At 35.0% G+C, this 15,389-nt stretch overlaps 1 protein-coding gene across 2 annotated transcripts in view; it reads right to left on the bottom strand.

Annotated features, from left to right (window-relative positions):
• Positions 1 to 1,270: 1,270 nt before the first annotated feature.
• FAM114A1 (family with sequence similarity 114 member A1) overlaps positions 1,271 to 15,389 on the bottom strand; it is a 31,058-nt gene continuing 16,939 nt past the window's right edge. For both annotated transcript variants that reach the window (XM_086888529.1, XM_086888530.1), the window contains exons 7-14: positions 15,194 to 15,346; positions 12,836 to 12,959; positions 10,775 to 10,857; positions 9,553 to 9,720; positions 8,171 to 8,310; positions 6,855 to 6,927; positions 4,859 to 4,912; positions 1,271 to 3,493 (exon numbers count right to left, since the gene is read on the bottom strand). In XM_086888529.1, the coding sequence (XP_086744655.1) occupies positions 3,383 to 3,493; positions 4,859 to 4,912; positions 6,855 to 6,927; positions 8,171 to 8,310; positions 9,553 to 9,720; positions 10,775 to 10,857; positions 12,836 to 12,959; positions 15,194 to 15,346 (906 nt within the window). In that variant the 3' untranslated portion in view covers positions 1,271 to 3,382. The remainder of the gene's footprint in view (positions 3,494 to 4,858; positions 4,913 to 6,854; positions 6,928 to 8,170; positions 8,311 to 9,552; positions 9,721 to 10,774; positions 10,858 to 12,835; positions 12,960 to 15,193; positions 15,347 to 15,389) is intronic.

The raw sequence follows: 15,389 nt of genomic DNA, 5'->3' as shown, positions 1-15,389 counted from the left end.
TTTTATACTTTTCTCTAGTCCAACCTTGAAAATTGTTCTTATTTCCAGAGAGCACATTTTATTTTTTTCTTTTGAAAACAATTTCCATCTCCCATCTTTTTAATACAGCTGAATTTTTGATATTTTATTTTTAATTTTTAATTCTTAAATTGCACACCATCATTAATATGAATACTGAAGTAGGAGACAGAATGGAAAATGTACAAGTTGCAAAATTAAAGCAGCTTCAGCAACAAAGGTTGACCTTAGACAGAATAAAGTGTTTAAAGTCCAGAGGGCTTTCCAGTCCAACTATAAGAACTTCAAAGTAGGTCAGACTGGCTGATGGCGTCACGTTAAACCTTGCTCTGAGATGGTTTTCAAAAGAACTCAAGGAAGTCCTTTTCCACACTCTACATTCTTCTGAGACTAACAGAAAGGATGGGGCTGTCATCTGAAATAGAACTGAAATGTCTCAAAGATAATCCTATGAGCTGGATGAATGCTTGTATGATAAAAACACTTCTGTGAATCAGAAAAAAAGGGGGAAACCTGTATTTGTCTTTCAAAATACTGTGCTGTTTCAGACTCCTTGAAATCGTTATGAATCCTGACTGTGAGTGACACTGGACATTACTGGTGACACACATCAGTAAAAAGCATCCCAACTGGTAATAACTGTGGTTTTGTATGATATGACTGAGGCACATTTTGGAGGAAGATATTAATGGCTTCAGTGGGTGATTTAAGCAGCATGATAAAAAGTGGTAGAGACAGTTCTTTTGTTCAGCTATCTCTAGCAATGGAAGCTGGAATGCAGAAGGAACTCATGGGGAAGAGATGTTTACACATGAATAGACTATACCCTAAAAAGCAATAAACAACTTACAGCTTGCTTTGGTTTGTTTACAAAAAAGAAACCCCAAACCCAAGAAAAAGAGAAGTCAATATCCTTAATATACAGTAAATTACTTCTTCAACAGTCTAGTTCCAGCTCATTCTTCAGGGATGACCTGTAACCGTGGATCATGTGCAAGGCTGTAGGTATGCAGACATTGTTTTAATTTTCATCCTGATAAATTTCAAACTTAGTGTAGAAGCCTGCCTCCTTTGTCACTGCATAACCAGGGTGGGTGTGCTCAAAAGTGAATGGAAAGCCACAGAAAACACATCTGCTCAAGAAAACAGGAAATTTTCACAAGTACTTAAAACCTAGTAGTTTGCCGAGTGCCAAGGAACACTCAGTGTACTAACCTGGAAAAGGGTGGTGATGAAAAAACAACACTGTCCATTAAAAGTTTAAGGCAACATCTGTTTTTGTCAGTCTCCCAGTGAAATCACACTCATCATTCCAAAGGTAAATCAAAAAATCAGAAAGTAAATTACTTCACTGAGAATATACTCCCATCACATTATTCTTCCAACCACACCCTTTTAGTGTACTGTCTCAGTTCAGTATCTCAAATGATTTCTTTGACTGGTGGAAAAGTACAAATCAGTGTAAACAAAATATTCTGCTACATCCATACAGTACTTTTCTACTGAAATATTATTTACCTGAAATTTATTTAAAGATACAGCATTCTGTTTTCCAAGGACAAGATGATTGAACCTAAGATCAGATGGGATTATCCCTATGCTTATATCCTGCCCTGTTTCCCTTCCTACGTTTTATGAATGTAAATACTTAGTCTCCATGTTTTTTAGCTTCTTTTACTTCAGGGTAAGGTATTTTATTCATAAATGCATAATTTAAGCAAGACAGTGAAACCTCTAGCAAAGAGTATCTCAGACAAGCAATCTTTGTCTTAAGAATGTCCCTCGATGATTTCAAACATTATCCCCTGAGGCTTCTGATACTATACTCAGCCTGTTCAAATGAATTTGAAGACTGCACATCTTCTACTTACCCAGAAAGGTGCCAGAAAATAGATTTTGCATAATAAACCTTATTTCAGGGATAGGGAAAATTTCATCTCTAAATAACAGAAAATGGAAAAGTCACCATGAATGCGACAGCAGAACGGGGACCACAATAGTGTAAAATGCAAAAAAACCTTTCTGTCCTCTTATTTGGACTCAAAGAAGTTACCATGTACAAAACAGATACATGGGTTCTCTTTTCTATCAAACACAGAAACTGCCTCACACTCTGTTTCATTATTTTTATGATATATGAACTATGCTTAAATTTAATAAAATGTTAACTGTAAAAATTAGCATTTAAATACAATTCATGAATATACCAAGAGAAAAAAAATACAAAATAACGGAAAGAAACATAATAAATGACAAAAATCCAAGAGAACAGGCCATGTAAAATATTAGAAGGTTCTTCCTGCTGAAGAGGAAAACTACCCTAAACAAGTTCTTAGGTCCAAAGCTCAGGATTTTAAACTACAGATATGGACAAATTAGCATGGTTGCTAGTGTTGTTATGAAATGTCATTCCTATTCTGGTTTATGCCCTTACTATTGCCTCAGAAAAAAGGTGATTGCTCTGACAGATAACCTTTACTCCCAAAGCAATTTTTTCATAGCTTCTTATTACAACTTCTATTTCTGAACTGTAGGTATCAGTAAACCCCAAAGTGTTAACCTGGTAACACATCTAAGAAAAGGTTGTTTAGCTGGTGTTTTGATTGCCAAACAAAAGGGAAATTTTCTATCCTTTGCATATTAGAAAGACTACTTTAGTAATCATTGAAATGATTTCGTAACCATTGAAATGAAGGAATAGACCTAAATTGATATAAACTTATGGGTCAGCAAATACAGAGCTATACCCGTAATTTTACCTGGCTCAGAAAATTTCTTATCAGTATAATTCTTTATGCACAACCTAATTTTCATTTAGTAAAGTTAATACCTATTGCTGTGCAATTCCTTCAATACAAAGTGTTATGTTAGTGGTACATAATAATAAGATGTTATTATTTTCTACTGGAAATAATATTTAACAAGCTCAACACTATGATGATTTGTTCATGTTTGCGAAAAGTAAATACTGAAACCAGCTTCTGAAGTATACTTTTTAAACTGCAGTTATAATACAAACAATATAAATGGTAAGTTGAAGTGAAATGTTTTAAGAAGCTTTACATTCCAATTTGTTTCATGCATTGTTTACAAATGAAAGGGCCGACATTTAGAATCTGTATTTAAGTCAATGCTTATACAAATAAACTTCTGTTTAAATTAATGAAAGCATGAACTGTACCAGAAAAGAAATTACTTTACTGACTACTTCTAAAGTCTGACAGTCTGAAAGAGTTTTAAAATGCTGTTCAGTACTGTGTGTGCAAAACCGCATTTAGTGTCTTCAAAGAACTCTAGTGGCCAGATATCTCTTTTACCAGCTCTTCTGTTGGCACAGCTCAGGACTTTGGGTCTGTGGTTGCTGTCAAGCTGGCAACTCCTGGGCTTTTGAACAACAGGTCTGAATATGGGAAATTTGCAGAACTGGAAGCAGTAACTGGAAAGCATCCTGAATATAAGTAGTACTGTTGCAGCCCTAATGAGGAGAGAAAACATGTGGCTCATCAGTACAGCTGCCATGGACTTGAGGAATCATGCTATATTATGATATGTCTTCACACAAGATTTTAGAATCTGTAGATAGCATAACCTGAATAAATATAGAAAAATCTGACTGCTGCTAAATTTGAACACTTGGACAGTTTTGTTGGTAATATGAGTAGAATAAAATACCACGGTGTTCAGAAGCAGATTTGACTTTTTAAACACAAACCAGATAGTCTTTCCATCAATTGAACTAATTTTGAATTTGCTGTAGGTGGAAAAAAGTGTCACTGAAATTAACAGTTCAAATTATAATGGATTTAACATGTAGTACTATTTTTAGAATTTCTAATACTGAACAGTAAAGTGGCTTGTAATTCTCCATGATCCTAGGCTGTATTAATACACATTTGCATACAACTATGGGACTTAAGAAGTACAAAACATTGTATTGCACAATTCTAAATATTCCTAGATTTTGCAGTTTGTGGAGCACAGAGAGGTAAGTCAGCAGCAACAGCAAATTTACCCTATAACAAATGCAGCTGCATGGTAGTTTTCACTACAGCTCTATTCAACTTCTCATAATTTTCCTTAAGAGTATTGTTAATTCAGTGCAAAATTGCTTATTGTAAAGCAATGTTCTTATTTTTAAGGGAATGCAGCTATTAAATAGAGAATGACAATTTATGGTCACTACTATATGTTTATGTTTTCATACATATGTGAAATGTAGAGTGATCTAACAGCGTTAAAAATTTGTACTGCAGATCCTATGAATTTCAGGACCTTATGAGGATAGTCCTTCATCTCAACCTCTTCTAAGGTAAAACCAAGGTATGTTTACTCACTGTGCTTTTCTGAAGAAAAACAGATCATGGTTCCAAGTAAAAGAAGACATTCATGAACATTTTGGTGGTCTGACACACCATTATCCATGTGCTGACCAAGGCTGTTGCTAGACTGTGAATCTTTGTAGAAATCTAAATGCCTGCAGACAGGAAACACTGTAGCATACCTACAATCTAAATTTTAAAGGAAAGAATAGTCTGAAACTGCAACTTATTGCTGTGCTCTGACCAATACAGCAGCAGTTTCAGAGCTGGCCAGCTTCACTTCAGTAACACAGCTCTTAAGAATCCTCAGTAAATGCAACCTCACTACTACAGTGTTTGTGGGAGGGGCTGAACACAAAACTGGGACATTTATGTGCTGGCACTGAACAGCCAGAATGATATTTATTTATTTATTTTATTTAAACTATTTTAAAATAGTTTTTCCTTTAGAAATAAATAGGTCTGTCTCATTTCAAATAATTTTATTAGAACATTTTTTAATGTGAAGAAGTAGAGCTTACCTCTAATAACACACTGTTGATGATGGGGTTAAGAACCTCTGCCTTCATATTACTCTGTAAACCAGAAAACAGAAAGCCAGGTCAAGAAATACATTTAACAGATATACACTGGTATCTGAGATGTGGTTTTATGAGTTCTGTAAAGGTCTTCTTTCATCTTGATTCTTATTCATACTGTTTATCTCAATACCGCTAGTAACTGTGTCTGCATTTCAAACTTACCTATACATTCCTATCACAGAGTACAATGAACTAAAAGAGGCCCAGGGTTTTACTTCTTCATTAATTTATGCACCACAGAGTTTCAAACTGCCTACTTTCCTACAGGTGTGAGGTTTCTGTAATGGCATTGTTTTTCCATCTGTCTATCAGTGACCTTTTCACATCCCACAAAATTTTTAATCCCTTGCTCATTTTCAAGGACTCAAAATGGAAAAAGCCATGTCAGAAGAAAAGTTCTTAGAAGTTACACAAATATCTATGGTTAGGACAAAATGAAAGGTCCAGAGTAGCTCCCCTACAGAAGGAATACCAGGTGAAACTCAGATCCCCAAAATGGAGAAAGCATGTGCTGGGCAGTGCAGGTTGCTTGGTGAAACAGCTCAGCATGCACAACATTTTTCTCGACCACCACACAGGAAGAAAGATTGATACAATGAGTGGTGACACAACTAGAGGCTAGAAAATCATTAGGTCCTCTACTTTTTAAAATGGCAAAAGTTTTCCCTTTTTTATTCTTACTGTTCTTTGCATTGTGGTTCTTTACAACAACAGTAACCTCCAGCAAGAGTTGTTTTGTTTCAACACTGAACACAATACTTATTAATTTAACTGTAGGATTTCCACTTACAACCTTGTAGCTCTTGTATTACAGATTTACAGAAACATGAAACTTCTTAATTGAAGAAAGATGGTAGAACCAAGGAAAGATAGCTAGAGAAAAGAAGTACATTTTTACTCTCAGTTACTAGAAAATCCATTACAGAATGCACTGTTTAGTGGGCCAGTTTAATATTTTGTGTGCAATTTATTTTTATATTTTGTGCATGTATTTGTTTCAAGTGTCCCACAGGTATATTCTAAAGTACAATCCGAAAATGCAAAATAAGCATTTTTTCCTTACAGTAATTGGAAGTTATGTAAATTATTCATAATAAAAGCAAAGAAATAAATTGCATCCTTTAGTAATAACTATGAAAAAACATGCTCAGACATGTGCTGGAAGAGCTTATGGGAAACTGGAAAAATTTCCTTTGAATTACATTCATGTTTTCATGGAACAATCAGGAGAACAAGAATTTGTTCTTCTCTGATGTTTACAGAACGATTTCAGCAACTGTACAATTTTTACCTCCAAATCATGCTATAATACTGAGACGTCACTCATCCTTGAAGCACATTGAAAGGCAGAATACTATTTCTAGCAAAGATGCTCATAGATAAACAGATACTCTTAAACAGAATATCTTGTGATAGAAGACAGTGTGATTTTTTTAAAGATGGTCCAAACAGGTTTTCTAATCTCTTAAATCTTTTGAAAACACTATGTTTTCAAAAGTGTTAAGCCAGAGGATCTAGTAAAGGCTAGGAAGACAACTCATGAAACCACCTTAAGATACTGCAAGTATAATCTGTTAATGACTTTTACACAAATGTGTTCAAAAAGGATAGGCTGAGTTGGAAAAGAAATTATCATCAAGCTGTGTAACTTCAAATGTAGGGCCCTTCAATGTGAGAAGGTAAGAAATGTTGAGTAGTGATCAGGAAAACCAGGAAATGGTTTCTAGAAAGAGAGATTTTACAAGGCAGGGGATAAAGTGTCATCTATCAAGGCTTATAAACTTCGCTTGCTGTAAAAATGTTCTGTGTTCTTGATTTGAGGAAAGAAGTGGCCTCTGCTGATATGAAGTCTCTGGACTCATGTAAGAATTTCTGTTTCAAGAGGTGAACTATGTTTGAAAAAGCCCAAATGCTACAGAAAACGCTGTCATCTTACCCCAGCTGCTGTTACAGAATCAGAAAACTTCTTTGATAAAGATGAAACTTCATTGCACATGGCACTTGTTAAACTGGTTTAAAAAAACAAGAGAAACAAATGTAAAAATACATCCTTCACCTATCAATAGATAAAAAACACTATGACAAACTTTATATTGGAAGCAAAGATGTTCTTACAGCAATTTTGCTTCTAAATATTTTTAAAATATTTAGGCATAAACTTTTCATGATAAAGCTTTTATATTCCTTCACTGAAAAATCCACTGCTGACTACAGAAGCAAAATTATGTACTGTTGCACACACTAATCGTTTTTGACAATGCAATGTTTAATTTGTTTGAATTCTAAACTTCTAGTTCAACCATGGCTTTTCTGATGATTGCAGCAACACAACTTCTGGGAATACTGTTGGAAATAAATCAAACTAGAATGAGAACAGTGAGAAGTTTTCTATGTGAACAATAAAACATCTACTCAATGCTAAAAGGGAAAGACCACTTGTGGTTAAAAAATGAGAGAACAGGACCTAGTTCTGTTCTGAGATCTTTCATTGTTTACCTAGACATTTGCAAGTGTATCCTATAGGACCTCATTCTCCAAGGTGCACCATGCTTTAGCTCTGATTCTGAAATATACTTAATAAGTGCTTTGTTTTAGACTGAAGTGCTCCTATGGACTTTTCTATTCTTAGTAGCATTCTTAAGGATAAGCACTTGGTCAAATATTTTACTTACTTAGGAGTCAACTGTTTAAAATATCTTAACATGAAAACTTAATAACTACAGAGAGCTTGAGATTTGATTTAGAGTCCCAGTATATTGACTGATTTCTTGAAATTCTGGGTGTTTCACTATGGTTAACTCTAAAACTGCTAACAAATGTGGTCTATTGTTTAGAACTACAGACTGATTTTTGTACATTTTTGGCAGATAAACACTAGATAATGAAACTCTGTTGGCAGATAATAAGACTGCATTATACACTCTAAAAGCAAATTCCATATATGCAGGCACAGTATCTTCTGCAGAGGAAACAGGAAATGTAACCCAAGTTGGCATGTACATTTGTTTGCTGGAGCAGAAACATCCTTTAGCCTGTGTATAGGTCATGTTTTTGTAAATATACATATGTCAGCCATGTCAAAAAATGACAGGTAGCCTACAGAACCTGATTTCATGAGAAAATACAGCATTGGGACCCCTAAAGCCGATGCTGTTTGTTGATCCATGAACTTACTGTGTCTTCAAGCTGAATGGAACTTCATGAGTGCTATGCAAATGTCAAATGTTCATATATGAAGTACATAATACTCACTTTGTCAGTACTTTTGCTTGCTCTTGAGCTGTTTTTTCTACTTCCTGACCATGTAGAATTAATTCTGCTACTTTATGAAGCTGTTCAATACAACGAGCAGTTACCTCAGCCAGACTTTCAATGGACAGCATGTAGATTTCCTTAAATTAAAAATGGGAATAATGTAATCAATAATAACAACGCTGATAAATATATATATAATAAAATTTCAAACATAGGAACCCTTCCTACCACAACTGGAAATACCAACACATACGTGGTGAAGTAGTATCAGCCCTAACATCATCCTCACAAACAATACTATAAAATTAAATATCCACAGACTATAAAAAAAAGACATTCTACTTGCTCTAAAAAATTCATAAGATCAAGTCTACTGCTTAATTGGCTGGGAACTAGGTCAGACTCTTGGATTTTCTAACATACCACTTTTAAACCTCATCCTAACAAACAGAAGGATACCTGAACTCTAGAATAAGTCATAATCATAATTATTTTCATATGGAGCCAAAAGTACTGAGTCATCCCTTAGGTGAATCTCTAGAGCAGAAATAGATAATGTGCCCAATAAAAAAGTGGCTTTTATCAACAATGATAGAACTCTCTAGACAGCACTGTGGGGTTACAGCTTTCTCAAGCTGATGCCAGCTGGTAATCTGCAATCACATAAAAATCTGTAATATATACAGTGTATATATTCTCTCTGCTTTTTTAGACATTCTTGTAAGGAAACAGATAATTTCAAATTAGAAATAATACTCTCAACAAAGATAGCAACCACATTTAATATTGCCATTAACTTGACAGAAAATACTCAATTGCAATTAACTTTATCAGAACTGTCTAAATGAACACTTTTAGCCTTAAGAGCTATCTTTCTTAAAGAGAATGAACAGTTGGTAGTTGCCTAAATAATATTTCAGTTTTGTCTGTTTATGATTTAAACTGCTTAAATAGTCTGAACATTTTTCCCCTGTACTGTCACTGAGAGAAGGAAATACTAAGAAACATTGAGATACAATTTTCAGTGTGCATGTAATGTTTGACATTACACCTCAGAATCCCTCAGTTCACTGTATGTTGAGTATACACAGGCATACACACAAAAACACAGACATAAAACAAAACAATGTGTTAGAGAATCTGTTACATTTACATTTACTTATGGAAACATAATGACAGCAAGAATATTTACCTTAAATTACTAAACTGTACTTTAGTCTTCAGCTGGGTCTACTGTGAATAGTTGTATATTATTATTTCTTACTACTTCCATGAATTTAAAAATTAAGGATGACACATAAAGCCAATGCACAAAGAAACAATCTTATCAAACAATGTCCATTCACTTAATGAAACTTATCCTCCATAAGTTATTTTACCTCCACAGTTTTGCTTTTGTCTACTTCTGTTTTATCACTCTCAATTTTATTGTCTTTTTGAGGCTTCTCTTCACCAGGTTCTTCAGGTTTTTCATTTAGCTCCTCTTCTATGTCTACTGGGGTAGACAAACTGGCTTCTTCCAGCCATTCATGAGCTTTTTTCCTAGCCTGCCAAACAAAGAACCCAACCCCAAAATTCAGTTTTGAAAAGAGAATATCAGATGACATTCCTGATCATTAATTAACAGTATATTTAATCACTTCCTTTTTATACTCAGAAATTTGAATGTATCAAGCCTCTGAGTGGCATTTAATTAAGTGTACATTTAAGAAACCGTAGGGGGAAGCATTTTGGACTGCATGAAGATGGATCATCCAGGGATAATTCCTCTAAAGATATAATATTCCTAACCAACACATACAGCTGGTGTTAACTCCAAAGTCAGTATTTCAGCTTTAGTAGGTATCATTCAAATGAATTTACACAGAACATTTTTCTCACAGTTTCCCAAATAAGAAAATAAAAAGTGTGTATAAAAAAGAAAAAAAAAATAGAGAGTTAAGAGATATATACTAAATTCTTAAAGGAAAAATAAATACAGAATCACTGTATCTGGAGCTGCTTTCCCTGATACGCAAATAGATCAAAGCTGAAGAGTCTTGAAGCTTTATACGATTTCAGGCTACTGCTACGCTTAGTAGGAAATTTATGATGCCTCTTTTTTAACATGAAGTCAAATTAAAACACATTGAGACTTAAGTCTAAGCTAGCTACCCATAGTCTATCTATGTAGCTAGAGAGATAAACATTCAAGCCTAACATCAGCAGATGAACCAGCTTTAAAGGGACCTAACAGTACAAATGTGACTAGTTATGAGTAACTCCTACACAACTCACTTTTAGGGCAACAAAATTATTCTGAACCTGACTTTTGTTCCCAGTATGTAAAACCAAATCTGCTGTGCTCATGTGCCCCGTTCTGCTGAGACACCCCTGGTTCAAGCTTTCTAGCACTGGAAAGGGCTCATCCAACTGCATTGCCTTACTCATCTCACTTCTTCTGTGAAAGCTTTTCTATATTCAGCATTTTAGTCTCAATCTCCTGTACTTTGCTTTCTGAGCTGTCTGAAGTGAACTGGGTACTGCTGTGTGACAGATTTCAGAACAAAGCCCTCCTTCTTTGCCCAAGAAACTGAAGGCAGCTCACTAACAGGTGCTAACCTTATTTAGCTTGTCAGGAGTAGCAGCAACATGCAATTCAAACAGCAGTTCTGTGAGCATGCTGACAAACTCTTCTCCCATATCTGCAGCAAGAAAAAACAAGACCATTTTTGTTAGTGTGTTACTGCTATAGCATTTTATATGATCACCAAGTATTCCAGCACTTGAAAAACAGTGACAGTGACACAAGAAAGGAATGTGTGGGGGTGTTCATGTATATGCACTAAAATTGTTGATAACCGGGATATTCAATCGAATATTCACTGTGGTTACTGTCTTATTTAACCTCACATATGAAAATATGGTGTTAATGCTTTCAAAATGTAGGTAGTCACTTCTTCCAATACTCTCCTCTTGTTATTTCATAAACAACTGAAATGATGCTGCAGTGAAAAATACATGAAAGGTTACATAATCAAAATGAGAGGAAACATTAGAGAGGAGGGTATGTGTGTGGCTTTCTGACACTTGTACCAGAAAACAGTCATAATTGTTTCCGCAATCATAGGAGGAAGGAATGTGCTTCACTGATGAGTGGTTAGCTTTTGCAGGGGCAAATCTGCAGCACAGTTTTATTTGGTCTCTTTTTTTTTTTAGGTGCTCACTGCCTTGGTTGCAGCCCATTCAAAACACTTGTAAATGTTTCAAGAACAGGATAAGAAGTTGTGCTTTACTGACAAAAACCAGAACTTCTCACCTTGAGAGAATACATCACTTTGTGCAAGAAACAGAGCTTCTCCTGGGAGTTGGTTTCAAAGCAAGGAACTATTTTCCACAGCAATTAAGGAACAACAGACATCTTATGAATCCTCACTCCTAAGCAGGTAATACACTTCATTGACTTCTATTTCTCATGACTCCATAGAGGAATGGGGTTTAAAGAGCAACTAAGAGGGGAAAAAACCAGCACAAAACTTTACCATACTAAGACTTTATGCTGAGCACTTGCTGTCCCCCTCAATGAGACATGATGAGTTCCCTGTAAGAGGGATCGGGCAAGCTGAGTAAAACAGTGCCAGAAAGAGCAGTCTAAGAAGAAATTTCTCTCCTGTTAGAACATGTGGATGTTAACACAGTTTTGCTAACTTTTCTGAAGGCTAAGGAAATTGTATCTCACCATCCTGCAAAATGTAGTTTTTATGGGCAAAGTACCCCTGAGAAGATCAAGAGGATGTGGAAGAAATATCCTTTCACATTTCTTTGTTTCCAAAGCACAACAATATAGTGTTCAATGGCATAAGCCAGTCTTCAGTCAAGTCAAGAGGATTTTTGCTGTTAGCTCTAAGAGGTTTGGTATGGATCTCACAGGCCTGGAGACATGAACCATGCTGCTTGTAAGCTGACTTCTTATCCTTCTGTTCTAACCTGTTTGGGGGAATGCTATAATTTCTGACATTTATGTTTAAGACACCTATTTTGCCCCTAACCAAAGCACCCATCCATTTTATTGTAACTTTTGTGAGCCCAGCCCATTCTCTTCCATGCTGTGCCATATCAGAGCTATGAAAATGCTTATGCTGCTCTAACTTCATTCTCATACTCCACATGCCACATCTTGCCAAACAATACCTATAAAGCAGCTTTGCTACTAAGTTTCAAAGTCACTTTCATTCAAAAAAATTCAGGGTTCCTTAAATTCTTTATGATACTCTAATATTTTCCCCCATCTAGCAAGGGAGGGTGCAGAGTGAGGATGAAGTTGCCAAAAAGAAAAGCATTTCAAAGTACTTCAAAAGTTTCAGATTATACAATTTCTGCAAGAAAAGCTCAGTTATCTGGAAAATTATTATTTTCCATATTTTTTATTTCATTGATGATATAGTATAACAATTTTATATTTATTTATGTTTGATCTTTCATATCTCGCACTTGAGTTACAATATAAATTAAAAATTAAGCACTGAACAGCTTCCAGAACTTTTAGAGTATTAATTTTAGTAACTACCTTATGAAGACTATCAGGATATCAGAAATTACAGTCTGGACTGTATTTTTTTTTTTAATTACTAGATAAAGAAGTAGCAAATATTCATATGGTTTAATCTCTGTATTTTTAATTACCTTTTTGCACCTGCACCACTTCATTTTCTAATTCCTTTGGAACAAAGATCTCTTTTATAGCAATTAAATCATTTTTCACAGTCTCCAACTGTTCTCCATCAAGTGTTGCTAAATGTGACTGAATCTGTAAAAGAAAGGACAGTAAGTATTACTAAATATTAATTTAGAGCCTGAATCCAAAATAGACTAAGAAATGGAAACTTCCATTATGTCCAAATCTTTTCTCTAACCTCCCAACTTAGACATATTTTTAGATCTTGTCAACAGAATTTGTTGAGTATCACAAAAATTACACCAGCCTTGCCAGATCATCAGGTCTCTTCCTTCCTCTAGAATATGAGTTTTGAACTATATAAATCTGTGGTTTAACTACAAACTGTAATAGGCATTTTGGGATTGCCTGGATGAAGACATCAGGCAAAAAGAGCACAGGCATAATGATTAGTCTGAGCACTCATGGGAAGAGCTGGAAAAGGTTGCCTTCAAAATGCAGCCAAAATTATTGACAGTCTACCTGTTCTGAAAAATGCATTGGCAGGTCTTTGCATGTCTCAGCTATCTGCAAGTTCCTGCATCTCTTAGGATGGCACACCCAAGAGGGATGGAAACAGATTCTTTGAATCACTGTTTGTACTACAGCTATATGGTGTTAACCCTGTGAGTAGAGCACTCCTTCTGCTTATGGAAGCCAAGAAAAACGCCCTTGCTCCCCTTGATACAAAGTTTTACCTTTATGTTTGTTTCAAGGGGCTTTTTTAAAGGTTGCTTGACAGATATACAGACTACCTAAGTGCCAGGCTGGAGACAGCTCTTATTTTCTTACTGGTGTTTCCTTGTGTCCAGCTCCTGTGCTAAGGGTTAAACACAAGATAAAGCCGTGACACCCGAGTCAGGTTGTGAAGCACTACATAAGGCTTTTTTCCTCCCTTTCCATAGAACTGTCCATTTCAAGGGCTAACTGAGAGCTTCTTTTGACAGAGACTTTTAAAATAAAAGCTTAAACATATAAGTTTTCAGTACATCTTGCACTCCTCCTGTGGCTTTTGGGTTGTTAAAAGTGGTCTCAAGTTTACAGTACTCCTGTGTATTACAGTACTCTTTTCTGTATACAGCATACTAATTCTGTAATATTATATGTCTGTGTGCATCTGTGTGTGGCAAGTGGAACATTTATTTGGGTATTGGACTTGTTGACCCACACAGTTATCATCAGTCCTGTTGGACTGAGTAGGACTATGAACATGTCTAGGACATAAATGAAGTGCACTAGAAACCTCATGGTAATAACCTCTGCTCGTCTTGCTTACCCTGTGGTATTTCACAGAAAAATAAAAATACTGTTGACACACACAATTAACCTGAACTTTTTTCTATCTGATTCTTTCCTGTTTAGTGGGTAGGAGTTTTTGGCCATTTTTGGTTTTGTTCCCAAAAGCAAAGGTTCCCTTGAACCTTACATGTGTGGTTTCAACAATATAGTTTTTCATCTAGATAACTATGAAATATAAAACCAACATTGACAGTATGCACCTAGCTGTTATTAATATAAGCTTCTTTTATTTGTGAGAGCAAATAAAATATTTTAAAATGTAAGTTGGTTATATTGTATTAAGAAGTATATATATATATATATATATATATATATTTTATTAAGTATAGGCAAAGAATGCTAATTACAATAACAAACAAAAAAGAAAACTTGTATTTCAGAAATTTATTTAGGAAGCTGTTCCAGTACAGAAATATCACTGCTAGGAATCTACAAAATTCTATTAATTCTGTCAGAGATCTACTGATGTACTAGCTGAGCAAATAAATTGAGAGTTGAAATTGAAATATATATTTATCAGATAGGTCTTATTAACATTACCATCTTCAGAGAGACATTTGTATACTTCCAGTAACAGTATCTTAGTGTAGTTCTATGTAATTTTAAAAGCTAACACAATAAGAAGTAAATAAGTAATCTGGAACTAATTTTAATTCACCAGCCTCCATGTATAGTAAGTCTGGAATTCCTGAATATAAGTGTACCTGATTTCAACCAAAATATTTCAACCTCATTGCAAATTCTGCAAGGAATTTACAAGAAATCTGCACTGTCACAGGCTGTGTATGGCACACTATATATGGTCCTAACAAAAATACCTGTCAGTTATGAAGTTTGAGTTAATCTTGTAGTTACATTTTAGATGTATTGAGTTCCTAAAATCCAGGACTAGTCCATAGGATCAATTCAGCTTTCTCTGAACTTGATGGAAAACTTACTGTTCACTTTATATGCATCTGCAGAATAAAATTAATGTAAAGATAATTTTTTTACCAACCATATTGATTTATGCTGTCTGTATACTGTACCTGAGCTTCACTTTCATTTGATAGGATTTCCAGAGCTTCAAGATGAGACAAACCTTGGAATTCATCAAAAAGTAGTCCATAATGTGCTGTTCTTTCAACTGTAACTTGCTGGGCCCGCCTCTGTTTCTCTTTTTCTTTGGCTTCTCGCAACAGCTGTAAAAATATACATCATTCCATGTTTTATTGATAGTAATGT

The sequence above is a fragment of the Cyanistes caeruleus genome, chromosome 5 (assembly GCF_971803275.1).
Source record: "Cyanistes caeruleus chromosome 5, bCyaCae1.hap1.1, whole genome shotgun sequence".
Lineage (NCBI taxonomy): Eukaryota > Metazoa > Chordata > Aves > Passeriformes > Paridae > Cyanistes > Cyanistes caeruleus.
The sequence above is the reverse complement of the archived record's forward strand: the minus strand, read 5'-3'. Positions and strand labels throughout refer to the sequence as shown.